Source organism: Epinephelus fuscoguttatus, linkage group LG2 (genome assembly GCF_011397635.1).
Source record: "Epinephelus fuscoguttatus linkage group LG2, E.fuscoguttatus.final_Chr_v1".
Lineage (NCBI taxonomy): Eukaryota > Metazoa > Chordata > Actinopteri > Perciformes > Serranidae > Epinephelus > Epinephelus fuscoguttatus.
The window spans coordinates 25,907,552-25,933,908 of record NC_064753.1 but is presented as its reverse complement, the minus strand read 5'-3'; the positions used below and the strand labels follow the sequence as shown (position 1 = coordinate 25,933,908).

Genomic DNA, 26,357 nt, shown 5'->3' with positions numbered 1-26,357 from the left:
AAGGACAGCATGTGGCGCTTTTTCCTCCAGATTTCCTCCAAAACAGGACGTAGCAGCTGGCACAACCGAGAGTGCTGCTATTAATCTGCCACATTAACTAGTTTAATAACTCCCACTGTCGTTTAAAACTTAACTGCGCGTTTAATAGTATTTACACAGACGGAGGGTCGAGCTAAGTGGACGATAGAAAAGCTGGAAAAAGCTAAGTTAAATACCACTACTCACGGGTTAACTAAGTTTTAACAATTTAATGCAACTAAAAGTCTCCTACCACTATCACTAGCAAACTAAACTAAGTAACGTTAGTTAAACTAAGCTAATTAGTTTTATTAACGTCACTGAACGTTAGCAAGTTTCGAATCAGTCCATTGTTGTTTTTATTAGCATTACAGCTAGCTACAACACTTAGCTTTAGCTAATTAGCTAAAGTAACAGCAACTTGCACAGCTATTGCATGACTAGGAGGTTCCCAAACCACAAAACCACCAAGACTCAAAACGTCTGTGTCGTCAGGATCGACAGAAAACATGGAGCTAAGTAGTTCAGAGTATCAAGTTAAATACTGTATTAACAACTAAAACATGCTAAATGTATGTTTTACAAACTGGTTGGCACAGAAGTTTAACTATAATACTGTGTTTCTCCATGTTTGTTATAGTAGCACTGATACCATGTAAACAGAATCATCTGGAGCCAATACCTGGGGCTCAATGCAAGTGTGAAGCTGCTCTTTGTGCTCTCTAGCAGCTAATACAATGGGAATTAGGATTTTGAGAATAAAGATGTCCTTTATTCCAGTATGATTTTAGGCACATTACCAATCTGGCTTTCCACTGAAGCACACTGCAGCCATTTACAGATTTTGTTGGTATAAATAACAGCACTAGAGTAATAGAAAACCTGAGGAATATGGAAAAATATAATGGAATACCAGTGAAGGCATTTTAATTTGCCCAACAGGCTCTTCCCACATGACCTCATGTGACATGTCACATGCAGAGAAGTTGGTCAGTGCTTTTGCGTCATGTTTTTGTCTATTGGTTTCAGTCAAATTTGAGACAGTATGCATCAATGCCACAGCAGACAATTTTTGAATGAAAGTGTGACTGACGATCCTATTAATGATAGACACCCGTTTTATTGGTGGGTAATATTTGTCAAAATTAAGTGGAGATAAAAAGTGTAAAGATGGAGGACGTATGGTCTTGTTTGTTTGCAAGAGAGCTGCAAAACTCCTGGTTGACCCTACAGTGAATAACAGCCACCACAGCCCATGGTCATGTAGACAAGATGCATCCTGTGACTGCAGAAGCTGAACCTCGAGTCACAATTCCCAAGTTTAAAAAAAAAAAAAAAAAAGTGATTTGAGTCAAATCCCAGTTTAAGCAGAATGAGAATAAATGGCTTAAATTAAAAAGTCATCAAATTTCGACATCTGAAGAATACCAGTGTGAAGAACAGAGTAGTTGAGACAAATCCACTGGTGTCACGTCAGTTCATGTGTTCTTTAGACAAACAAATGAGTGAAGATCTTTGTATCAAGTTGTCCATTTAATAAAATAGATTTGCAAGCAAAATACACTGACATTTCTGTATTAGCACTCAGTTGTTTCTCAGCTTATTTCCATTAACAATGCTTCTACCCTTAGTTTTTTGGGGGCTGTAACTGTACAACTAACACGTTAACTTCTCCAAAACTAGACTGATTTTAAATATCCATGATTTAGATTATTACAGCTGCAGAAACCTAAAACATCAGTCTCAATGTCTACTTTTTTTTTTGTTTAAATTGGTTGTACAGTCATACATCTGTTCCCGTCCTCAACAGTTATTAAAATGTCATTCAAGCTGCTATGTTGCATTGCATTGCCAATGGTACAAAAGAAAAAACATCAACCCAAAGTGGAATGGCTACAAAAGGGAGCGAAACAACATTCTTTCCTTGCACCTATCAAGTGACAATGTTTAGTACATAAAAGTCATCTAAGGGTGTTACAGTAGCAACAAAGGAGCGTAAGATAAGCAGTCTATTAAGCTCTTAAAAACTAGAATTGGCTTTAAAAAAGTAATTAATAACCACAGAAAAAGAAACCAAAAAAGAAATATTCTCTCTTACAGTGGCTGTGATTAACAGCAGTATCGTGTTTCTCTTCTCATGATATTTGATTCAGTGACTTTAAACTGCGGCCTAATTGTACTTTTCTTCTGCTGCTCAAAAATGTCAAACCCAAACAGCAAATTTTCATCTCCAAATCTGACTGGAGAGCAGTTTTCTGCCCTAACTGAGAGTTACACTATATGGAGCTCTTCAGTGAGGAAACACTGACTGGATTTATGGTCCACATTATGGTTGTACAACTATCTACTTACAACCTCAACTTAACGGCACACAGATGCATAACAAGTAAAACAAAAAAACAGAAGGACTTAGAAAGAACAGAGATTAAAATAATTGCCCAGATGTTTTGTAAAATTACACGCACACAGTCTAGATTCAGGGAAGAGTCTCTCTACTATGTTAAAACAGAATGTATTCAGAAGAGATTTTGTAATGTATTTAATGTAGCATACCACACGACAGAGCTAGATACTGCTGTCAATTACAGCCACCCCAAACTCAAATGTACTGACATGATTTTTTTTGGTAGGTAAGTCCTTATTAAAAATCTTTTTCACTCATCCAGCTCTTTATCAATACATGATTAAAAAGCAAATCTTAAATTACGAACAGTGATGTTTTTTCTGTGCAGGATGCAAGTGTTTGTAATCCTAAATGCCAAGAATTTAAAAAAATGAAGACGTGATCAGGGGTCTGTGTGTGTTTACAGGTTTGACCCTCACATCCATCACCGGTCCATCATGCTGAGGATCATCTCAGGGGTCAGGTCTCCATTGGGTGGGGCCTCGGACAGCTGCACCCCTGGTGCTGTCCCCTCTTCCTGGGGCAACTCCTCCAGCTGGATGGTTGACTTCCCTCCACCGACCACGACCTCCTCTACGGTCTCATCGTTGATGTCCTCTGTGTCATCATGGTCGCCTCCAACCTCCCTCTTCACAATTATGTCATCCACCTCTCCAGTGGCCTCGTCCTCCACACGGATGATAGCAGCCGCTGTTAAGAAAGTTACAGGTCAGATTCTGGTATTAAAAGATATGTTTTTTCACAATGTTAAAAATATTTCTAAAAGGAAACAGTGATGCTTTACATTTTAGCTATGATCACACTCCATTAGCATCCTGTAAGTGTTATGGTGTGTGGCTCAGAAACACTGCCAAAACATGCCCAAAAGTATGGTAGCCTCATACTTACCATCTGGTTTGCTCTTTGGGGGTCGTCCACGTTTCCTCTTGACTGGTGGTTCCACAGGGGCTGGGATAGGGACGACTGGTGGGGCCTGATCCACCTCAATCTCACTTAGCTCCTCCTCCTCTATGTCATCTAGTTCACCCTCTACAGGTGAATGAGGACATCGAGGAGAAATAAATTACATTTTGACACAAGCACATTTCCTGACAATCTTAGGGCCCTGACACACCAAGCCAAAAGTTGGCAATTGATCAATGTCAGGCTGTTATATGTGTATGTGTTCGTTGGCTGGTGACTGTGGTCCCTGTGATGCGCTCACGTGCAACTTTTTGGCCCAGACACCAGCGATGCAACAGTTGGCCTTCATTGCCACTAGTCAGTTTGGTGTGTCTAGGCCTTAACTCAGTTGTACCATCACTACAATACATGCTGAACTGCATCCTGGTTGGGTTTTATGTGCCAACTTAAAGCAACAAATTTGCCTGATCCTGTCCAATCTTCAGTAACCAAATGTTATCAAGACCGATGAGTCCCTTGGCCAAAACAATATACTAATGAGCATTTTCAGCAGACTTGAAGATTAAAATTTACAAAATGCAGAGAGCAGCTTTTCACAGCCAGGAAATGGTAATGAGCTCCTTTACTTATTTTAAACAAATTTCATTGCATACTCTGATGTCAAAATGAGGGACTGAGATTTGCTACGTATATAATACCTGTGTTGTCATCGTCATCGTCGCCTTCCCTCCTGCTCTGCATCTTCCTCTTCCTGCCACGACGACCCTTTTTCGATGTGGGAGTTCCATTTTCTTCTTCAACTTCACCTGTGCAGTTCTCACTGTGACGCAGCATTGTGTTCTGTGGAGCATGCACACATAACCATTACAACTTAGTGACATAATTTAAAATAAGTGCATGTATGTGCTAAAACACGAAGCTCAGCCCTACCCTGCGGGTGAACGTCTTGCTACACTTGACGCAGACGAAGGCAGTGGGGACAAAGTTGGGATCATGGTAGCGCTTGAAGTGCATGTCCAGAAGCTGCTTCTGCCTAAATGTTTTCTCACACTGGCTGCAGGCAAATGGCTTCTCCCCCGTGTGTGTACGCTTGTGCATTACCATGTGGCGTTCCTATGAAGAAATGGGTCAGAGATAAATTGTCATCTAGCATGAAAAGAAATTAACTTGGAATAAGAGCTTCATATTCCTCATGACACACACCTGTCTGCAGCAGTAGTCACACTGTTCACACTTGAAGCGTTTCTCATTCTTGTGGGTCTTCTGGTGTTGGATGAGAGCATATCGCTCATGGAACACAGCATCACAGTAACGACATTTCTTTCCCTTCTCAATAAATGAATGCTGCTTCCGCAAGTGAACCCCTGAAATAGAAACAGAATAGAAACGTTCACATCAAAGCTCCAGTGACCGAACCGGCGAGTTTAAGACATTATTTCAATTATATAATGTGCATGATGTGAAGTAACATGATTTCTCTCACAACCCTGGTTTACATGGACATACTTCATGATCTCAGAATCTAAAGACCCTCATAAATACCAGCCTTAAAAGTACTTCCCTGCTATTTTTTTCTGCAGCTGATCACATTTAGTTTTAAGCAAAAATGACAACACATTACTAACCAAGGTCACTCTTGCGTGCGATGACAGTATCACAGTGTGGGCAGTGGAACTTGGCCACGTTCTCCGTGTGCTTCTGCAGAATATGCATCTTCATGGTGCCGCTTTGTGTGAAACGGGCATGGCAGATGTAGCACTCGTACGGCTTTTCACCTGCACAAAAGAGGAGAGAATTTAGTATGTGAGGTTCTCTTCTTAAACCTGTAGTAAGACTTCCCTCTGCAAATAGATGATGCAAGAATGTTACCTGAATGTGTTCTCATGTGTCTCTTCAGCTTGTAAGTGTCCCTACTAGCATAGCTGCACAGACTGCACTGGAAGGGTCGCTCTCCTGTATGGGAGCGGATGTGCCTTTTCAACTTACTAACCTAAAAAAAAGAGAGCTAAAGATTAAAATACAAGACTTACCGTGGGTGTTAACTACAGACGAGAGAGGGACCTAACACAGATCAACATTTGATTACTTGCCTCCACGCTGCAGTAGTCACACATGGAGCACTTGAAGGGCTTCTCGTGTGTGTGTTTGTAGCGGCGATGACGCACCAGTTCACCACTGGTCACAAATGCCATGTCACAATCTGTGCATTTATGTGGCCGAGTGCCTAAAAAAGTTGAACGAAATGAGAATGAAGGAACACTGCCAAGGTTTGTTAATGGAAAAGATCTATTTCTTCTTTGTCTAATGGTAACATGAAACAAGAACAGTTGAAACATGGCTGAAAAGTTAAGAAACTCTTGACTGTGTAGTGTTAACGTAATGGGAGAAATAACAAAATTCCTAGTAAATCATCCAGTTAGTTCCAGCTTAATTCTTACAAATTTATCTGAATTATTACAGAATGTAGCATTTTTTTAGTTAACAAGTACAAGTACGGTTCTTTGATTTACCTGTGTGTGTATTGAGGTGGTTTCTCAGCAGTGTAACAGTTCGAAAAGCCCTTCCACACAAGTGACATTTATGTGGTCTCTCATCTGTGTGGCTCTTCATGTGTCTGTCCAAGTTGGAGCGCCTTGGACAGGTGTAGCTACACAGCTCACACTGGAAAGTCTTCTTTACACCTGAGTACATTTTAGGATTATAAAGAGAAACATCACATAAACAAATCATAATCGAAAATGTGTCTTCTCACAGTCATCTTCAGATACTAAAGAAACGTTGATGTCTAACCTTTTTTCTTGATCTTTGTGGGCTTTGGTGGTTTCATGTTGCCCACAACCTTCTCAGCATTGACCTCAGACAGCAGCCCCTCCTGCTGCTCTTCCTCAAAATCGTACACAGAAACATCCATGTCACGATCGCCGTCTCCATAGCGCAGACGGCTCTTCTTTCCTTTCTTCCCTTTACTACGGATACTGGTGATGGGCTGGTAGTCTGGGTCCTTAGACCATTCTGGGTCTTCTTGCTGAGGCACAGTGGCTTCGACTTCTGCTGCCTCTACCCCCTCCTCTGCCCTAACCGCTTGAAACTCCTCATGGGTTGCCTGGAGCTCCTCATGCTCTACAGTCTCTACTTCACCATTGGCACCCACTTTTACCACCTAAAAGAAAAGATTACATATGTGTCTCATTGTGACCAGACTATTTTTCAACACAAAAGTTTGCTGAGAATGCAAAGTTGAGGACATAACTAACCTGGAAGCCCTCAGGCAAAGGGAGGGTGTGACAGATAACCGGCTCTGCATCCTTGTTGACTGCTGAGGCATCAACATATGTGGCCTGGAGCCCCTCTACAGTTGCTGTTGTGACAGGTACCTGCACCAGCTGAAGCTGGCCGAGACCTAATGCAGCTCCTGCCTGCTCCTCCATGTTTACCACCTACATAGAAGAAAAACCCTTTCAACTTGACCACACTACATACAACATTTTACAAGACCAGTTACCAATAATCCAACATTAGTTAAATGTTATCGCTTAACCGATGTTCTATACCAACCTGCAGCGTGATGATCTGTCCTTCATCTCCACCTGTAACAGTCACTGTGCCACCACCCTCCAACACCTCCGTCTTCATTTGCAGCAAAGTTGGATCGAGAGCGTCCATCACCATCATCTCCATGTTCTCAGCCACTTCCCCCTGTTGAGCCATGGCTGATCCTTGTATCAAAGCCTCTCCACCCTCTGGCAGGACCTTTCCTTCAGGAGCCAGGACCGCAGCCTGAGTGGTCTCCATGGAAACAACCTCACCCTCCATGGCAAGGGGGTAACTAACACCCTTAAAAGGAGAAGCAATTTATCAGAAAGTGAGAATGACTTATAATTTTGATAACAAAAAATAGGAGCTGAAAATATGTTGTTTGTACATGTGGAGCCGGTTTCTATACATCAGTACACTGCCAACAGTCCTCTGTGAGGGGGTTTCCCTCAGTAATTGGAACTTCTTGTTGTTTGGTTTTTACAAATGCCATGAGCTCAACAAATGACTGCATGTCCTTTTGCCTCTAAAGGAAGTGGTAGTACCAGATGTGGATACTTAAACTCCACTGGGAGCCAGTGTGTTGTTTTATTTTGATAACCTGACCCTTCAACAGATGAGAGGGGCAACTGATTTTCTAGCATTTAATGATCTAATCAGAGAATACTTTATACATTGCTAGCAATCGACGCGTTTCACTTCATACATATACAGAGTCAACACTCAAACTACAAGTCTTTGTGATATGGATTATCGAGTTTTAGTCAATCTATCCACGTGTGGGAGCAGGGTTGGAAATACTTTTTGACCACCTACCACTGTGGCTGGTGGAGTCCTAAATCTGCCAACCACTCAACAGATTGGCATTGGTTTTGGCATATTTTACTAGCATTTGGTGCTAACTTCCAACCCAGTGTGGAATCCTATACTCCAAGCAAGTGACTGCTAGTTAAAGTGCCAGAAATAGATTAAATTTAAGTGTAATTTAGATGTTATGTAGTGCACTGGGTTACTAAAAACGTGCCAAATAGAGACAGTCCCTCGACTATATCCAGCATTCATCTCACCATTAGAACCCCGAGGTATATGTAACGTTAATGAAGGACACCCTGGTATACTCTGATTTCTAGACTGAGTTTTATATAAAGATAATCCACTGCACATCTGGCCGACTGTGGAGAGTATGGGTCAGATAAAGTAGTACATGGAGCCTAGAGTTTAATTAAGTGAACAAACCGTGTTAATTCATCATCTGCAATCCTACTATAGCATTGTACGACAGTGAGGTAATGTTAAAGTTTGAGAAAAGTGACCGTTTACGTCTTCCTGTGTTGATTAGACATTGATATCTGTCGATCAATCAATCGATACTTCGGAGTCACTCGTTCGCCTGTTTTTTAAAACGCTTACTTTATGGCATCCTGTTATCAAGTCACAGTTTATTAGTCAAAACAAACGATATATTGTTTAGACGGTACAAACTACTTAGACATCAACTCGTGTTAACTCGGGAGGCGCGAGTACGTCTGAAAACAGGAAACAAAGGGCACGATAAGATGGACGTCAGGCCTGAACAAACTTAAAACAGAAATATTGATAAACACAGCCATCCCTGTGCCATTACCCCAAAATATCAGCCGGAAAGCACCAAAACACTCAACCGAGACTGGGAGTTACAGTTTATAGACAGATTTAGTGTATTTTGGATAACGATAGAGGGAGACAAACACCCCCCGCCAGCCGCCTGGTCGGTAAGCCCTACCGTGACACCTAGAGGCCGGCGACGGCTCCTACAAAAACGTTTCCGTGTTTGGAGGCAAAGTAACGGCTTCACTTACTCCCGACTGCTTCTGTTCCCCGTTATATTCAGCTGGATGCTCGGTGCATGTGGTTGTTCCTCCAAGTTCCGGTGTGAACGTCCGTACGTGCTGCGCGCCGGACTAAAAATTTTCTCCCGCTTAGGAAGAGTGGGCCTAACACAAAATGGCGGCCCTTATGAGCTACCGCGCCTGCGCAAACAAAGCACCCGAGGGCGTAAAGGGGAGTGGTCGAGCTGTGAGCTGAAGGTGATGGGCGCCAGATTTGAATTCAGGCGTGGGCGTGGTGGTGGGAAGAAGAGCAACAATGACCGAGAGAACAGAGAGTACTGATTAGTTTTCTCACGAGAAATGCAGATCGGTTTTACCAGAGCATGACTAATAGGTCTTCAACACCTCTTATCCCATGTTAAATCGAGGTTACAAGTGATTTTGTGAATAAAAGTAATTCTTAAAAACAGTCACTAGAGGGCAGTGTGAATATTGTAGGTGAAGGGCGGGCCCCACTACACAGAAAGTCGTGATTATACACTATCCTCGAGGTCTTTATGTGTAATTGTGTCACAGAATGGATTGAAGGTGACATTTACACATCCAAATAAACACATGTATTAGTCATAGTGGGTTGCAGGTTTTTATTTGGGTGTAAAAATGTCACCTTCAATCTAATATGTGACACAGTTACATACAAAAACATTAATTTCCACATCTTGTCCCCCACACAGTGTTGTCTCTGTTATGCCTTTCATTTGGTATGGTCTAAAATCCTGATACCATGGTCTGGGAGGGACAAATGAGCTGCTGGGGTTTTACTATTACTGTTTATTACACTCCCTGCACTGTTTACAGTTTATTTAAGTACATCCTGACCTCAGTGGAAGTTAGGGATATGGAATATTTAAGAGCAAAACTGAAACCATGGGGTCTCTGGTGGTTTAGGAGTTAAATGATACTGGCCATCAGTTTCAATGTCCCTGGTTCAGTCTGGCTGGGCACTTTTGCTGCACATCATTCTTCTGTTCCCCTGCCGATATCTGGACAGTGACTTTACATTTTACTGAATCTTTTGCCAGCTAACTGTTCTACATAAACATTCTTTTATATATTTATATATGGCTGTATGATCATATTTACATGACAGACACATCCAGCTTCTGCAGTTAAAATAACTCAATTCAGAATTTGTAACACTTTGATATAAAAGTATAATTTAGACACTGATTTATGACTGTAATAGTTACCTAGCTGACCAGAGTGAAGTTTTATCCTGAAATTAATGTTTTAAGTTTTCGTGGTTTAAAATATTAATACACATGTTAATACACAACTTGCCTCTCAGTTAAAATAACCTTGGTGTATTACATCTGCACCCTGGCATTAAAATAGCTGATGTCATTACTCCACATGGAAAATGTGACATGGGTTCATGAGTGGAAAACAAGTTACTGTATTTCTAGGTTGTTGAGTTAGGTTTAGAGTTAAGCGCTGAGAAAGGAAACAGTCCTTTCCAGGGGCATGGGTTTCATTTCATCATTGGAACAGGGTGTTGGGGGTGTCAAACACTTAATTTTCTGCATTTTAGTGATTTTTGTATGCACCAGTTTGTGCCTTCTCTGCGTCAATTTATGGTGTAAATGTCTTTAATTTTGATCCAAAGAAGTCCTCTAACTATTGGGGGTTCTAAATATTGAGGTGGGTGTTTCCCTTGTGTCCCCCCTGCTATCTACGCCTATGGTTCTTTGAATACTTTTCGAGAGAAAATAGAAATTGTGTGGATTAGGCCAGTTAATTAAACAATTACAGTCATAAATCAACATTGAATGATATGAATAATTCCCTTATCTGCCACTAAAACCAGTGTAAATGATAGATTTATATCAAAGTGTTTCAAACTGGGAATTGAGTTGCTGGATTTGAATATCAAATATTCAAAAACAGTTCCCATGAAACTCCCTACACGCGCCTTCAGGGGTATTAGTAGTATAATTAAGATACATAGAGATTGGTGCTTGTGGGTGTGTGCCTGTGTCTTATTTTATGGTTTCTGAGCAAGTCTTACAGCTAATTATCAAGATATCTAACAATCCTCTCAGGACTATTTAGTACAGTTTCCTCTAGTATTGGTGAGACATCTCATTTTGAATTACAGAATTTCAGAGCATCTTTTCCGCATATAAAATAAATTATTAATTTGTTACATAACCAATAGAACATTTTGTTCATTTCAGCTGTTTCCTTTGCAGTCAACTCGTATGCATATACTTGTCATAGGCTTGGATGCAGGGATGAAACAGATGTTAGTGTGGTCACTTTATTCCTCCCTCTCTCTTCCCCTTCTTATTTTATCACCATCTTTTTCTCATGGTTTTCCTCTTGGAGGGGAGGGGGCAGAGAAAGGCAAGGTTCTGTTGTCAGATCTGTCAGTCTAGCCAGCCTGGCCCCTCCCACCTCAGTGGAGGCATTACATACTGCTGCTGCTCGTGCTCTTAGCAACGGTGCCTCAGCAACAGAGCCACGGCAACAGAGCTCCACGGCAACAGCGTGCCGTGTCTCCCCAATGGAGCTGCCATTGGGCGGACCAGCGCTCAGGCACTACACCCAGAGCAGACCGAGACCTCACCGACAAAAACTGAACTATCGTCCCAGCAGACCACAGGTACTGTGAAGGAGGATCAGAGAGGTTTTTGTAAAAATGGAGTGTGAGGGAAAGGTGGTGTGTGTGAGGAGAGAAAATGGAAGGGGGGGAGAGAGGAGAGATGTAATAGGGTACAGAGGGGAGAGGCAGGGGGAAGGGAAGGATGGAGGGGGAGTGCTGTAAAAGATGCCTGGTCCCTGCTTGAATAAGGCAGTCCCATTGTACCGGTCACCGGCTGTTTGATGAACCCACACTTGGTATTTTCTGTGTGTAAGAGCATGATGAGTATGTATGAGAGCGAGTGGTAGTTTGGTCTGAATGTCTTCTCTTTCTCTCACTGAAAAAATCTCCTGCTGTTTGTATTTTTTCAGGGAATTATATCAAAATGTGTGTGATCATCTCCATTTTCCACTGAGCTGATCATGTTGTCACAGAGCTATTAGGCTGTAGACATAGAGTCACTCCCTTGGAGCCAATGGCCAGGGAGACCAAATTCAAGCAATTCCCCTGACAGGATATCATGTATCGGTGACTTCTGCTAAATTTGTGTTCTGCAGTCAACCTCCTGGTTTTTATTGCTACTTGTGTCTACAGATGTTAATATGATCAGGATGATGCAACACTGTATGGTTGCAATTTTGATATCACATTACCTACATTGGCAAAATGAGTTATGTTGCTCTCATTCTGCATGTAAAACCAGTGACGCCCCCCCATTGTACGTTACTGAGCAACTGACTCCCAGGAGGCTGGTTTGTAGCATGACTGGATGAGAGATTCAAACCAAAATACACCTATAGAGGCAGGAGAAACACTAGTGCCAGAGTGTGTGGGTTTTTCAGAGGTGAGGGTTATGTAATGTAAAGTTACATATGATACAAGTTGCTCTTCAGCATCAGTTTGTTTGATCTTTGGTGTGAAATGTTTTTCTGTGTATGTGTGTGGAAATCAGGAGACAATAATTGAGAGTGACAATGAAGTCCTTGAGCTCATGGGGAGAGTGGATGAAGGAGTTGAAGAGTTCTTTACTAAGAGAGTACTTCCTACTGATACACTGTGAGTATCAACAGCTGCCTAATTAGCCTCTTTATAGTTCCTTGATACTTAGCTAATTTAGTTCCTAATAATACTTTAATAAAAGTAAGCTGGTTGTACACATTATTGGCTTGATATACAGACTATGATCCTTTATGTAGGAAAAAGCAAGATGAGGAATCTATCACAGTGCACGAAGTGGCTCCTGCCAGCTCTGTCCCTTGTCCACCCCCGACGAAAACACTCAGGAGGAAGCTTGGTGACTTCTTTACACTCAAAAAGAGACGAGGTCTGAAATCAGAAACAAGCCACGAGGGGCGACCCAAAAAGGCCTCTATCGCTGATCTCATTCGTCCGCTCAGGGAGGTTGCCAGAGCGGAGAAAGAAAAAGATAAGGACCGAGTCAAGGAGCACGACAAGGAAAATGAAAAGGAGAAAGCGAAAGAACATCCCGGTGCTGTTACTGGAGAGTCAGCTGTTCAGGAGACACCTGGCGCGCCGCTGAGGGGTGAAGCAGTGCCTCCCCGCCGAGCTCTCAGAGAGGGGAAGTCCCAGTCTCTCATTTTGCTGTCAGGATCAGCAGCAGCAGGGACTACCAATGCCCGAAACACTTCAAAGGTGAGTGTTAGTAGAATAAAGTCATATATACAATTATATCAGCAGATAAGTTTTGAAAAGCACTCACTACTTTGTGTTGCTTATTTCAGAAACAATTCGAAGGCCAACATAGCTTTGAACAGAAACTCCATCTCATGCTTCAACGTATTGGAGTTTCTAAAGCCCAGCCTGGAGAGACACAGGTGTGTGAATGTGTATGTCTGAATTAATATATGTATAGCGTGAGCTTGGGTGCTATCTATTTTTTCTTACCTTCACACTTTCCTGACATTTCATTGGGGTATATGGTAATGTTTGTATTTTTTTTTTTTTTTTTTTTTTTTTTAAAAAAAGCTGAGCTACTGGTCATAGAAGTCATTGTAGCATGTATGTCATTGTCTAGCCCACAATGCTATGTTTCAAATATGCTATCAGCCTACTTTGACAAGTCTTGCTGGGTTTAAATACTTATGGTCCACACAAGATAGGAAATAAGCGCCCTTCTTGCTGGAGGAGCTGATGACACCTATTGCCACAGCGGATTCGACACATCAGTGGGCTGAACAGGGATGATGTGTTGAAAAAAATCATGTGGCTAATAAACTGCTTTTGTAGTCATGTCAAGATAAAGTTATATGTGGCAATACTCCCAAAAAGGGGCAGAGACATTTTTCTTTTTTACTCATTCTGTTATTGTTATCCCTAGTCTGACTCACCAGATGTAGACTGTGGCTATAAGCCTGCTATTGGGCTGCTGATTTCAGCCACCATTCCCTTCCTGCCGCTATCTGCATCTTACTGTTTCCTAATCCCCTTCACTACGGTAAGCAACAACAACCTCCAAGCTAACAATATATATATAGTGGAAATGGCACGTTTTGATCAAGCAGCAACCTCCGGGGCTGAAAAATAAAGCCAACATGGAAGTGCTAAAAACTGCAGTTCCTTGAATGGCCACTGGAGGCTGGCTCCAGAAGTGAGTCAATCTCTATTGACACTAATGTTAAAATGCCCATCTTTACTTGCTTAGCTTATTTTCAGCATTCATGACAACTTTACGGTTGGTAAATTTTTATAAAACTCACCTGTTAACATGTTATTAAGGCTTAAAGTTACACATCATTAAGGCCGGGCCACTTTGAGTGAAGGGCTGTTTGCCGATAGTGTCCTCTTCTTCTCAGTCAGATCCACCCCTTGTTCCTTCACATCGCCAGCCTCTCACCCAAATGTGGTCACTTCTGGCTTCAAAAACCAAGATGGTGACGGCAGAGGTGGCAAACTCAAAGCTTCAAAATGGGAGTCCACAAACCAATAGGTGATGTCACAGCTGTTGCATCCATTATTTTTACAGTCCTGTGAATTGTTGTTAAGATCTACAACAAATTTAACAACTAATTAACGCACCTCAGAAAAGCCCAGACTTGATCTTGGAGGACTTCTCTGCCTGCTAGTGATCCATTTTCTGACATGACCACTCGGAGTTGATTAGCCACATCTTTTAACTCTGGTTGCGACAGGCACAAGTGACTGAGTCAAGTTGACTTCACTAATGTAAGGATCCGTTCTACTTCACATGCGCTTCTGTAATATTGTCGTAATAATGTTCTGCTAGAGCCACATACAGCCAGCAAATTGTCAGGGGTTTTAACAGATCCAGTGAGTTCTTCCAGAGCTAAAGTATAGTCATGCTTCACCTAGGGTACTGGTTATTGAATTATCTTTGTCTATAAAGTTCCACCAAAACAAGTTCACCCCTGCCCCTTTATTGCAAGAGCACTGTCGCTGTATCCACCCAGTGCTAAGTGTCGCCTAAGACAATCCTGATTGGTTTTAAGAAACATAAACAAGCCAGAGTGTTTTTTCCCCCATAGCAGAAAACGAATCTGTGAGTAAAAACCTTTCTCTAGCACTGACACAGTGCTGTGGAGATAGGTGTGGCTATGTGGTACTACCTTATCCCCACCACTTGCAGTTGGCATCTTTCTCACCTCAGCTGCCTGTTCCACCCGTAGAGACACTCTGGTGGTGTGTGCTGTGTATTACATCAACTCAATACAGCATCTCCCTATCAGTTTAATAGAAAGAGGAGCGTCTGTATTTTTTATGGCAATGAAAATCATATCTTTGGGATTTCTACATACCTGGGTATACTCTAATACCTTGATACCACCCAAGCCTGGTATACTGTAGGAGTCTCAGAAGTGTTTAATTGCCTCTTTCATTCTTGTAGAATCCGGAGGGAGAGATGAAAAAAGCAGAATCTGAAGGTAGGTTCCTTTATCTATTTGATGTGTAATATGATTAAACTCCTCTCTGCTCCAGCTTAGCATTAATGAAGCAGAATTAATCTTTGAAGTTGAGGGGTTTGTATCAAAGGGAGAGACTTTCTAACATGGATCACTACTCCATTACAAGGATGTAATATCTCTTCAGACTGATAAGGCTGCTCTCATCCATAATAGTGACATAATAGTGAATTAATTCCTCTGGTTAATGATCTTTGTGTCTCAGGTACTATCATTGACAGTAAACCTGAGCCACCGCCTACTTTCACAAAACCTCGAACGATGTCTGCATCATCAGGTAAAACACAAACACTGATTCAATCGCTCATATAGTACGTGTATGATAGTAAAATAATTTGCACATTCATTTTTTTCTATAGACACAAGGCATCAAATCCGCCCAAGTGTGTCAGCACACGAGTCAGCTGGGAAACCTGCTTTGCTTCCAAAGCCCGTTCTCAAGCCAGGTCCACCCCCCACAACATCTGGCCGCAACACACCTGAGAACGAGCTAGCCCAAATACAAGAAGGGGAGACAAACACGCCCACTAAACTGAGTCCAACTGCAGCTCCACCTACTCCTGCACTCACTACAACCACCGCTTCTACTGTACCGACAATCTCAAACTCAGTCCCTGACTCAGCTGATTTTACAAGTACTGTACCTCCCTCTGACACAGATATATGCACTGACTCTGTTAACCCCACTGCAGCAGCTACAACACCCACGAATGTTACAGAGCCTGACAGCAAACCCTCTATCGCTGAAGCTAATGTTACTACCACTGAACCACCCACCTCAACCTTAACATCAAGCACCACTACACCCACAGAGCCCCCCACCTCTGTCTTAGTTACTTCCACTTCCTCTGAGTCCATCACTCCAAGCCTCTCTGTCACATCAAACTCAACAACAGTAACTACGCCTTCCATTACCACCTCGGAAACAGTTTCTGCTCCCGGCAATGAAAGCTCTGTTTCCACAACATCAACAAACCTGTCAACTAAATTGACTCTCTCAGAGCCAAATGGTGTTCTCTCAGTCGATGCTGCTCCTGCTGCTGGTGGTGGTGCAGCTATTTCTGTCATCACCACCGCTTCTTCACCCTCCACCAGCATATCAGATATGCCGCCAGGCTCGTCTGCTGCCACCACTTCAGTTGCCGAAGCTTGTGATGATTCCACTTCAGTCACTTCCACTAGCTCTGCAACTGTAGTTTCATCAGTCACTCAAACAACATCTCCACCTCCTAACACAAGTGATATCGTTACAACTGCAGTTTCACCTGTTGCCTCCATCACCACTGCCTCCACCCTGATCTCTTCTACCCTCCCTCCCACCATCTCCACCTCTCCCACCACCACTACAAGCCCAACATCCACTGACTGCATCTCCACGTCCACCATTACTCACCTAGCCACCCCTGGCCCTGCTGATATATCTGTTCCCTCCACCTCCTCCAGTGAAACAAACCACACAGACACCCCTTCCACCGCCACCAGTTTAAACCGTGCAGATACCATGTCCACCGCCAGTTCAGCCACCACAGCTGCAATTTGCTCGCCACTCATGACTGACTCAGACCCACCTTACACTAACAACGTCAGCACTACCCTCACATCAACTATTGATAACTCAAGTGCTACTTCTCACCATTTGACCAGTCCAGCCCCCCCTAATGATAGTTCAGGCCAAGATAATGATGTGCAGGCATCTCCTGAAGAAAGACCCAGTGTAGAGCCTACAGAAAGGGGCACTGGTAAGTCATGAGATCTGTGAGTATATAATGTATGCTTGTATGTAATTGTCTACTTCAACATGTACATAGATGTATGCTGAATGCCATGTTTTGTGGATTTCCCCTCTCAACAGCAGATGACAAGCTTGAGATGGTTCATAAGAGCAAGCAAATTGAGGTGGATGAGAGCAAGAAAGTCGTCGACGGTGGGAAGGAGAGCGAGAGTGAAAATGAGAAACCGGCTCTCACTTCTAACAGTGAAGTGATAATGACAGAAGTGAAACCCGAAGAAGACACAGTGAAAGCAGAGGTGGGAATGCCTGAACCTGCATCAGGGAAAGATGGTGATCTGCATAGCAACAAGGAGACGACAGAGGGTCAAAAACAAGAAGAAACAAAGTCAAAGGGTGAGAAGTAATTCAAAAATAGATAAATGTCTAAAACATGGGACCAACTACTGTGACGGGGGCAGGAGAGACCACAGTAAAGGGTAAAAGGGGGGGAGACGATCCATGGCACTTCCTCCAGGGACCACCACATTACAGCAGCACACCACAAAGGGTGGGCCACTGGACCAAAGAACTGAGATCCCCTTGGTGTGATGTAATCAACAAATCCAGCAGTGTCTTTGTCCTTTTTTAACTTATGTTTGAATTTTTGCATTGCACGTATGATTATGTACCATAAGACAACTACTGTGGTAAAATACACCATGTTTACAATAGATGGATAAGAGACATAGTTATGACTATTAAATGGAATATTGAATTGACTGAGTCACTCCCTCTGCTTTTTTAATGTGTGATACATTATTTCTAACAATAATTCACGTTATCTGACAAGAAAACTTTAAGTCAAGGTGCACTTGCTTTTTCTGGAGCCCATGGTCTTCCTCAGTTGCCATGAAGATAGTTCAGTTGTTGTCAAAGGTGGTTATATCGTTGTCCCTGATCAAAGTTGTTAAAAGCTCTGGAAAAAGCTAGTAAGCAAGCATTGAGTTAAGGCTTTTAGCCAAACTACTGTCTCAAAGGTCAATAGTTCAGTTTTATCCTGAAATTAATGTTTGTTTGAAGCTTTCTGGGGTTAAAATGTTAATCCACAACTTGCCTCTCAGCTAAAATAACCTAGATCTACTACATTTGCACCCTGGCACTGAGAATAGCTGATGTCATTACTCCACATGGAAAAGCTGACATAGGTTCATGAGTGGAAAGGAAGTTACTGTATTCCTGGGTTAAGTTGGGTTTAGAGTTACCCGCTCAGAGAGGAAACAGACCTTTAAGTACTTTTTTGAGAGAAAAGAAATATGATCGTCATAGAGAAACTGTTTGGATCTGGCCAGTTAATCAAACTACTACAGTAATAAATCAATGTTGAATGATATAAATAATGTTCTATTAGGGAATTAAAATCTGATTTATAACTTGATATTGGTAGACTAAAAGTATTTCAAACCTGTCATAAAATAATTTAAAATCACAGGCCATACAGTTGGGAAAGTATAACCCTGGGTGCTAAATGGTATTTCTTCATTTTATTTCTGTTCTTGTAATACAAATGTAAGGTAATTTTCAAATTGGTGCATATGACAAGGTCATATTTTGTTTTACATTACAGCACTGCAGTTTTATCAAAGACACATAAGAGATGTTACATATTAGGCCGTATTACCTCTTGTTATGAAAGCCTTTAGTGCTCCATCACCCTCCCAGGGTTAGATTGCACAGCAGAATAAAATTCAAATGCTGAAATTGGGGTAATTAAAGACAATTAACATTTTCACAACTTGAGTACAGTGGCATTTTATTCAGGCCAAAATGTTCTTTACTTTATAATTTGCAGTTCAAATCAACAACTTAGATACTAATAAGGAGTTACTGTGTATTCCTGTGACAACGGCTGTAGTACAGAATGTAATGAAGGGGATCATCCTGTCACACAACAGCTGGAGGAGTAAAAGAGAGTATCCTGGGCTTCATTCACAAAATGTTTCTTGAATTTGATTTAATTTAATCAGAGGAAAAAAGTGGAAACCATAAAAATGCACTAGCTGATGTTCATCATCCAGACCAGCAGGTGTCGCTGTCGGGGATGTCGCCCAGGAAAACGCACGTCACCCGGAAGAGGAGGCCGAGGGAAACGTCGGGAGCGAAATTGTTGTGGACTGTCTGCAGAAGTGTTGAGCGTTTATTCTGCTATTGAGATAATCCAGCTACTTACAAACCAACTACCACCCCAGGTACATTTGCAGGAGGGTTTAGCCTCGTCGTGCTCACCTTAGAGATGTCGGTCGTGCCTCCCAGTCGCTCGGCCGCCGGCTGGCCGCGCGGTGGTGCCGTTCAGTTTGGGAACAAATACATCAGCGGGCCTGCGAAACCGCTCACACTGGAGAGGACCATCAACCTGTGAGTTCATGTGCAGTACAAATAATACTTCAACTATCAAAATGTGCCCGATAGTTACCGGACACCGACGACTGATAATTAAACCAATGTAACTAGCTCAATTAGCTAACTGTGCAACAATAACTGGCCGCCACACTACAGACAGGAGATACTAGTAACACAACAATGTGTTTCACACAATACATCAGTGCCCATGATGTGGACATACTTTAGACTTAAATGTGGTTATTCCCCAAAATATTAGTCTAAAGTATTACACGGAAATATGAGGTTAAAAAAAAAACCATAAGGGGTGATTATATAATGGTCAAGCATGTAGTTAGACGCTTTCATTGTTAGTTTCATTCAGGGGTCACTTTGTTTGAGGAAAATATCATTTCATTTTTAATTAGGGCTGCAACTAACAAATAAAAATGCTAGAGCTGAAATAATTGTTGATTAATCAAATAGTCGATTGACAGAAAATTAATTGAACACCCTTTGGTTAGGGATTAATCGTATTCGCAATCGTATTTTTTTTTTTTCCAAATTAAATATGCAAAAAATAAGTAAGTAAATAAAATGAACACAGGTTTTAGGTTTTCAAATGAAAATATCTGCTGTTTTGTTTTTCTAGAATTTTAAGATTAATTTTTTTTGGCTTCATTCGGCAAAAGAAGCCATTTAAATATGCCAAATTTGGCTTTAGGAATTTGTGATACACATTTAAAAAAAAATATTTACATTACATTTAATGTACCCAAGGAGTAATAGAGAAAATAATCATCAGATTAATTGTAAATCTTTTTTTTTAAAATAAATTTATTTATTTAATTTTATTTATTTGCATATTTGATTCATAAAAAACATAAATATTTCCACATTAGAAGCTGGATCCAAAACCATGGATCAGATTTTAACAAATTGTCACTGATGTTGCTGATCACGGTCACAATGCAGCATGTAAAATCATAAAAGGTTTAATTTAAGACTTAATTATATTAACTATGGCAAAATACTGAATTAAATGTAGTCTCTTATTTAGAGCTGAAACAGTTAGTTGTATAGAAAATTGATCTGTAATAATTTAGATAAATCATACATTAAAATCCATCATAGAGCCAAGTATTTGAGTTTTTCTGCCTTTGAAATTTGAGCGTTTGCTTGTTTTCTGTGTTTTATATAATTAGAAATGAATCATCACTGGTTTTTGGACTGTTGGACTTATAAAAGAAGCCATTTAAAGACTCTTGGGCCCTGGGAAATCCACTATTTCCTGACAAAATTGTATTATTATAGTGTTTATCACATCACATATTTACTTTATATAGCGTAAAGGTACAAATCACAGTGTAATGATCTCTGGTGATGCTTAATCACTGTTCATGTGTGTGTTTTTGTTTTTCAGATACCCTCTAACCAACTACACATTCGGCACCAAGGAGCCTCTGTATGAGAAGGACAGCTCAGTGGCTGCTCGGTTCCAACGGATGCGGGAAGAGTTTGATAAAATGGGAATGCGGAGGACGGTGGAGGGTGTTCTCATCGTCCATGAACACAGGCTGCCTCACGTCTTACTGCTGCAGCTGGGCACCACTTTCTTCAAACTGTGAGTAGCTGACATTCAGAGGCTCCTGTATGAAGCAGCAGAAATCATTTTTTTACCAAACAGTCGTCTGACGGTGTGCGTCTGTCCTGCAGGCCCGGGGGAGAGCTGAGTCCTGGAGAAGATGAAGTGGAGGGTCTGAAACGCCTGATGACTGAGGTAGCTACAGTACATCACAGCACAGTCTGAGCTTCATGTTGCTGTGATGATTGTGGAGTTGACGTATGTTAACTATTGTTTTGATGTTAGATCCTTGGACGGCAAGACGGCGTGAAGCAGGACTGGGTGATTGATGACTGTATCGGCAACTGGTGGCGCCCCAACTTTGAGCCTCCGCAGGTTATTACACCCCTATGACAATGATGAGTTTTGAGGATTGAATTAACTGAAGGAACACTTAAAATAGATATTGTTATTTCAGATATTTTTAATTCAAAGCAGAGCAGCAGTATTGAAATGTTTTAGCAGCATATGGTCAGCATTTGTTGTCCCTACATGTGCAAGTCACTTTGTCCACAAACTCCTGTATAGTTCATTTTCTTCACTTTCTTTAGGTTATAATGTCCAAAATACATAGCTTTTTAAGAATACTCAGTAATTGAGGACTGGTTGTAATCATACTTATTTTGTATTTCATGCTAACCCAACATTAACGTGGGTTTTAAATTCTCAAAGAGAGTAAAAAAAATGTGGCTGTTGTGTCAGACAAGCAGTGAGTGATTTCATTTCATGCCGACATGCTCCTCTCGGTGTAGAGTTACTGCACAGTGGAAATAAGTGCGGCACATCAGTTACTGACTTATAACGTACTGCAGATGGCTGCCATTTCCTGCCTCATAAATCCAGAATGAAACATGACAATGCACTCTGAATCCCAGGCTGAAGTCTCTGTGGTCAATCAGTGATGATGTAGTTTGTATCTCTGCGTACTAATGTGAACTGATCTGAAATTGTTTGTCTCGCAGTATCCGTATATTCCAGCTCACATCACCAAACCTAAGGAGCATAAGAAGCTATTCCTGGTTCAATTGCAGGAGAAAGGTCAGTATATCACAATGTAACTTGTGAAATGATTATATTTTACCAGTGCAGTTTAGTAGAAAATAAATGGTAGACGGATGTATAAATAAAAGAAGGGAAGACACATGAAAACAAGCACCATAATTATGATTCATGTTTCTACAGCGCTGTTTGCCGTCCCCAAGAACTATAAACTGGTGGCAGCACCGTTGTTTGAACTATATGACAACGCTCCTGGATATGGACCAATCATTTCCAGTCTACCGCAGCTATTGAGCAGGTATTCATTATGTCATATGTAAACAGCCTAAATTGACCTGAAATGCTGTATCGTTCTGTTCATTGTCACTGTGGTGTAATTAAAAACTGAAGGGCTGGAATCAAATATCAAATGAATTGTCTGTCTCAAGAATAAGTTATGTTCAAATTACTCACAAAACCTGTAACTTTTCTAATTTAATAAATTAGTATGTTTTGTTCATGATTGGATAATTATCAATAAATAAAAATTGTATCAACACCAGTCAGTACACCGAGAGCACAATGAGTATAAAGACTACTGAAGAGTCTCTACAGATAGTATCCATCCCTCTGAAATGTCTGATGACAGCACTGAAGACTGCACCACAGCTTCTTCTTTATACAGGCTGGGAAGCAAAATGAGATGTGAACACAGTTTTTGCAGGTTAAGACTGTACTTACAAAAATAAAATATCCGAGTTGAAGTTGTACAGCCCTTTGATGTACAGATTCAGGTGTGCAGAGATTTTTTTGTTTGATTGTTTTTTTGTTTGTTTTTTTTAGTCTTTTGACTTTAGCTTTGCTCAAGATGGGTTTTATTGCAAAGACATGCATTATTATGGCAAGAAAATTATCTAATTGTGCTGAGGTAATCCCTCAGAGCAGGAAATGACACCAGCGGACTCCTTAAACACACAGGGTTTTACCCAGGTTGACATGGTTTTGCAGGACCTAGCAGTGCACGCTTCAGCGAGCTCCATGAGCTGCAGGAAGACATTTGCCCAGAGGGCTTTCTGAGAGATTTCTCAGGAGAAAAGTCGTGGTTGGGGTTAAAATGGATGGCCCACTAGGCAAACTTCCTCCGTGTGTCCTCCGTTATTGTCTCAGCCTTGCTCAGCCTGTGCTCTAAGTGCACATTCATGAGTTTTCCACAATGGACTCTGAGTTTAGCAAGTTTTGTGCAAATAATGAGCCCCTCTGGGCGTCTGTTGATGCAAGACACAACACTGACATCAGAATACAGGCTCCCCCCATCTGAGTAATTTTTCGTTGGGCATAATTTAGTTAATCTAAATGTCAGTATATTTTAGCACAATTTAGTTGTACATATTTTCCAGTATAACATTATCATGGTCAATTTGAGAATTCATCAGCAGTCAGGTAGAGGTCAATTGAAAATCTGCAGGGAAGTCTAGTCATGTTTGCAGCTGTACCAGCAGAACCAGAGTGAAATAAGTGTATCTTCATAAATCTACGATTACAAGAAGGGTGTAGTTCCCTCAGGGTCTTCTGAGGGTTTAATGTCGGGGTTAAGGTAAAGATTAGATCAATAAACAGCTCTTTAAGTTACGGTTATGCAAGTTTGCCCAGCAAGTTGCATTCAAGACCCAGTGTGAGCTGACGAGAACGTGCATCAGGCACACAAGACTCTGTGATGCAGAATGTAAGGCACCGCCTCTTGATAAAACCCTGTGTTTTTAGGGAGTCCCACTCCTGCATGTAGTCTGAAATTTAAGGGTGCCCTGTGGAGCTTTCTTGTGTATATGTAACCATTATTCACCACAACTCATTGTGTGTATCTGTAAAAAATAAATGTGTTAAATGCATTTAATTCCTCATAAAGCATTTGTAAAGCTGGTTTCTTCTTTGAGTATTTTAAATTTCATATTGTCTACATCCATGGTTACTTGCTAACAATGTTCTTGCCTGCCTTTGGTGGCACATTGTTATGACCCACTCATAGAAAAACAGCACTAAAACTCCACAGGTCTCCTTTAACAGAGAAGAGACATTTAAAACATTTAAATGGAAAAGAAAAAAAAATGCATTGCAGTTATTGAGAACATCATCTCCTAACACAACAATAACTTATTTAATAATTATCTTTTTTAGGTTCAACTTCATTTACAACTAACTTGAGTGAGCAGAAGTACGTCTGGCTGTCTCTGTGAGTGCAGTCCTGTGTGAGTGAAGATGAGAGACAATATGGAGAAAAAAATACTTCTCACCTTTGGCTCAGCTTTCACAAAAGAAAAGCTTGTCATGTCAGGTATATTGACAGTTCACAGGGGTGTTTGTACTATTACAAGATAATGAAAATGTCATGTGTCTTTTTTTTTTATCTTGAGAAACTCTGGTTTTGTAGTAAGCAAGTCTGTATTCCAGTGTATTAAGAGTCTGATTTTATGTCCTCTCAGAGGAGGCCAATGTTTGATTAAACAAACTACATCATTGCGTTTCCTGTTGTTTTAACCTGTAACAATGCTGTGTAGTTTCTTTTTCTTTTTAATAAAGCGGTCTTTTGAGTATGTTTTTATAAAGTACAAAGAGCAAGTGAGTGGCTGACTGACACCTTATAAGTTTCAAAGTAAATACAAAGTTCTAATTTTTCTTCAGTTTATCCCAAAATTCAAAACGGAGATGAAGGCACTGGTACATTTTTGAACACAAGAGAAACTAATGAACTAAAGAACACATCACTCTCCATGTGAATCATGGTGTTATGTACTATTGCTCTGTGCGTAGACAATATCAGAAATATTTCTGATGGAAAAACAAATGCTGATGTTTTATTAGACCTGCCTCACAGATCTTAAGTGTGCACAGCCTTCAAGTGTTGGACAGAAGAATTGATCCATTGGTTAACTGACTGACTTTGCCTTGAAGTTTACCTCACCTGCAGCTGAGTGCTGCCACAATAAACTCCGCCAGCCACTTGTTATTGTCTGGGGTTAAAGTTAGATACATGCTGTGTTGCAATCGCATACTAAGTACTGACTCTAAGATGGTTTAAGTACATCACACTGGAAGAATGACAAAATAATACTGGCAGTGTGTTGTGTAGATGTACACTGTGGTCTTGCTGCAACACAGAATTTATATTTTGTAATAATAATAATAGAATTGACTGTGCCCATATTTGAATGCAGCCTGCATGATTTAATATCCATTAATTCTCTAAACTGCTTAACCTGTTCAGGGTTGCAGGTAGCAGGGGTCATCCCAGCTCACACTGCAACATTATTATATGCTATATATTGTTAAAGTCAAATCTGATAAAAACAAATTATCATAACCATGCCTTTATAGAACATTAGACCACATACTGGGCTTGTTACAATGCACATACCTGTAGGAGGGCTATTCACACTGCAGTACAGACCTGAGTGGACTGATTATCTAAAGCAAGGTGAAATAACTGATACTGAACTCAATATAACATTAAACATATAGTTAAATGATACTGTGGTGCAAGTATATCATACATCTATGAGCTTTAAGTCTGAATTTCATTCTTCAATGCTACCAAACAAGATTGCACTCAATTTGTACCATTGGCACATTTGAAGTTGGCAAAAATAATTTATTTTTGATTTATTCAACACCATATTCTCCAAAATTAACATTTTATAAGATAAAAGAGAACTTCTTATGCTAGAGATTACTCAAAAATTACATAAGAATAGAAACAGCTGAGTAACAAAGCAAACATAAGTACATAATAGGAGAATTGGAATCAGAAATGTTTTACTGCCAAGTAACTTTGTATTTACAAGGAATTTGACTTGGTGATTTGGTGCATAACAATAAACAGGGCACAAAATAAAAATACAGTACAGTACTGCAGTACAGTGCAAATATATATACAAGAGGGATTGATATTAATGATGGTAGGATGTGCATTTAACATAATGTCATAGTGTGTCAGGATAAGAGTCAACAACAGTAAGATACATATAGTAAAATAAACCAACTCAAATAGAATAGAAAAGTAAATATTGGCACTGATATTGAAAGTTACTTTTGCTGTTGTAAAAGGTGCAAACATCTAAGGACGTATAGAATTAAACCAGTTCAGGTGGCACCAGAAATATTTAACTAAAAAGATCTAAGATCTGTGGTTACAAGATCTATATTACAGAAATTATATTTTTGATATTTTTTCTGACCTGGTTGCTTGGAAAATCAAGGAAATATATGTATATATAATTCATAACCCTGCTAAAGTTGCCATTATGAACGAGATTTACTCTTCAAATAAATTTCTAAGGCTTAAATTTCCTCGACAGCATTTTCTGTCAGTTTGCCAACCCTGCCTGTCAGTCTGAACTCCGGGGAAAGAGCACATTCACCAACGTC

General features: G+C 40.7%; 3 protein-coding genes across 5 annotated transcripts; 2 read left to right on the top strand and 1 right to left on the bottom strand.

The window, feature by feature from the left end:
* Positions 1–1,517: 1,517 nt before the first annotated feature.
* LOC125881361 (transcriptional repressor CTCF-like) lies at positions 1,518–8,848 on the bottom strand. 2 transcript variants are annotated; one of them, XM_049564505.1, is made up of 13 exons: positions 8,698–8,848; positions 6,881–7,159; positions 6,580–6,762; positions 6,116–6,485; positions 5,836–6,006; positions 5,416–5,549; positions 5,195–5,315; positions 4,951–5,100; positions 4,529–4,689; positions 4,256–4,438; positions 4,024–4,165; positions 3,311–3,451; positions 1,518–3,112 (listed from the first exon to the last, which is right to left on the bottom strand). In XM_049564505.1, the coding sequence occupies exons 2-13, from the start codon at positions 7,136–7,138 to the stop codon at positions 2,847–2,849; spliced, it is 2,280 nt and encodes a 759-aa protein (XP_049420462.1). In that variant the 5' UTR covers positions 7,139–7,159; positions 8,698–8,848; the 3' UTR covers positions 1,518–2,846. The 2 variants fall into 2 exon arrangements, with proteins under 2 accessions (XP_049420462.1, XP_049420471.1); XM_049564514.1 differs by lacking the exon at positions 8,698–8,848 and adding an exon at positions 8,484–8,617.
* Positions 2,994–17,720, top strand: LOC125881352 (uncharacterized). Of its 2 annotated transcripts, none has more exons than XM_049564492.1 (8): positions 2,994–3,130; positions 12,264–12,367; positions 12,508–12,964; positions 13,054–13,146; positions 15,174–15,210; positions 15,455–15,526; positions 15,609–16,988; positions 17,102–17,720. In XM_049564492.1, exons 2-8 carry the CDS (start codon positions 12,303–12,305, stop codon positions 17,383–17,385), a joined length of 2,388 nt encoding a protein of 795 aa, XP_049420449.1. In that variant the 5' UTR covers positions 2,994–3,130; positions 12,264–12,302; the 3' UTR covers positions 17,386–17,720. The 2 variants fall into 2 exon arrangements, with proteins under 2 accessions (XP_049420449.1, XP_049420442.1); XM_049564485.1 differs by lacking the exon at positions 2,994–3,130 and adding an exon at positions 9,042–11,332.
* Positions 17,721–19,071: 1,351 nt separating this feature from the next.
* Positions 19,072–24,545, top strand: nudt21 (nudix hydrolase 21). The gene is made up of 7 exons (XM_049564472.1): positions 19,072–19,372; positions 20,760–20,960; positions 21,053–21,116; positions 21,207–21,296; positions 21,923–21,998; positions 22,143–22,257; positions 24,111–24,545. Exons 1-7 carry the CDS (start codon positions 19,251–19,253, stop codon positions 24,130–24,132), a joined length of 690 nt encoding a protein of 229 aa, XP_049420429.1. The 5' UTR covers positions 19,072–19,250; the 3' UTR covers positions 24,133–24,545.
* Positions 24,546–26,357: the final 1,812 nt, after the last annotated feature.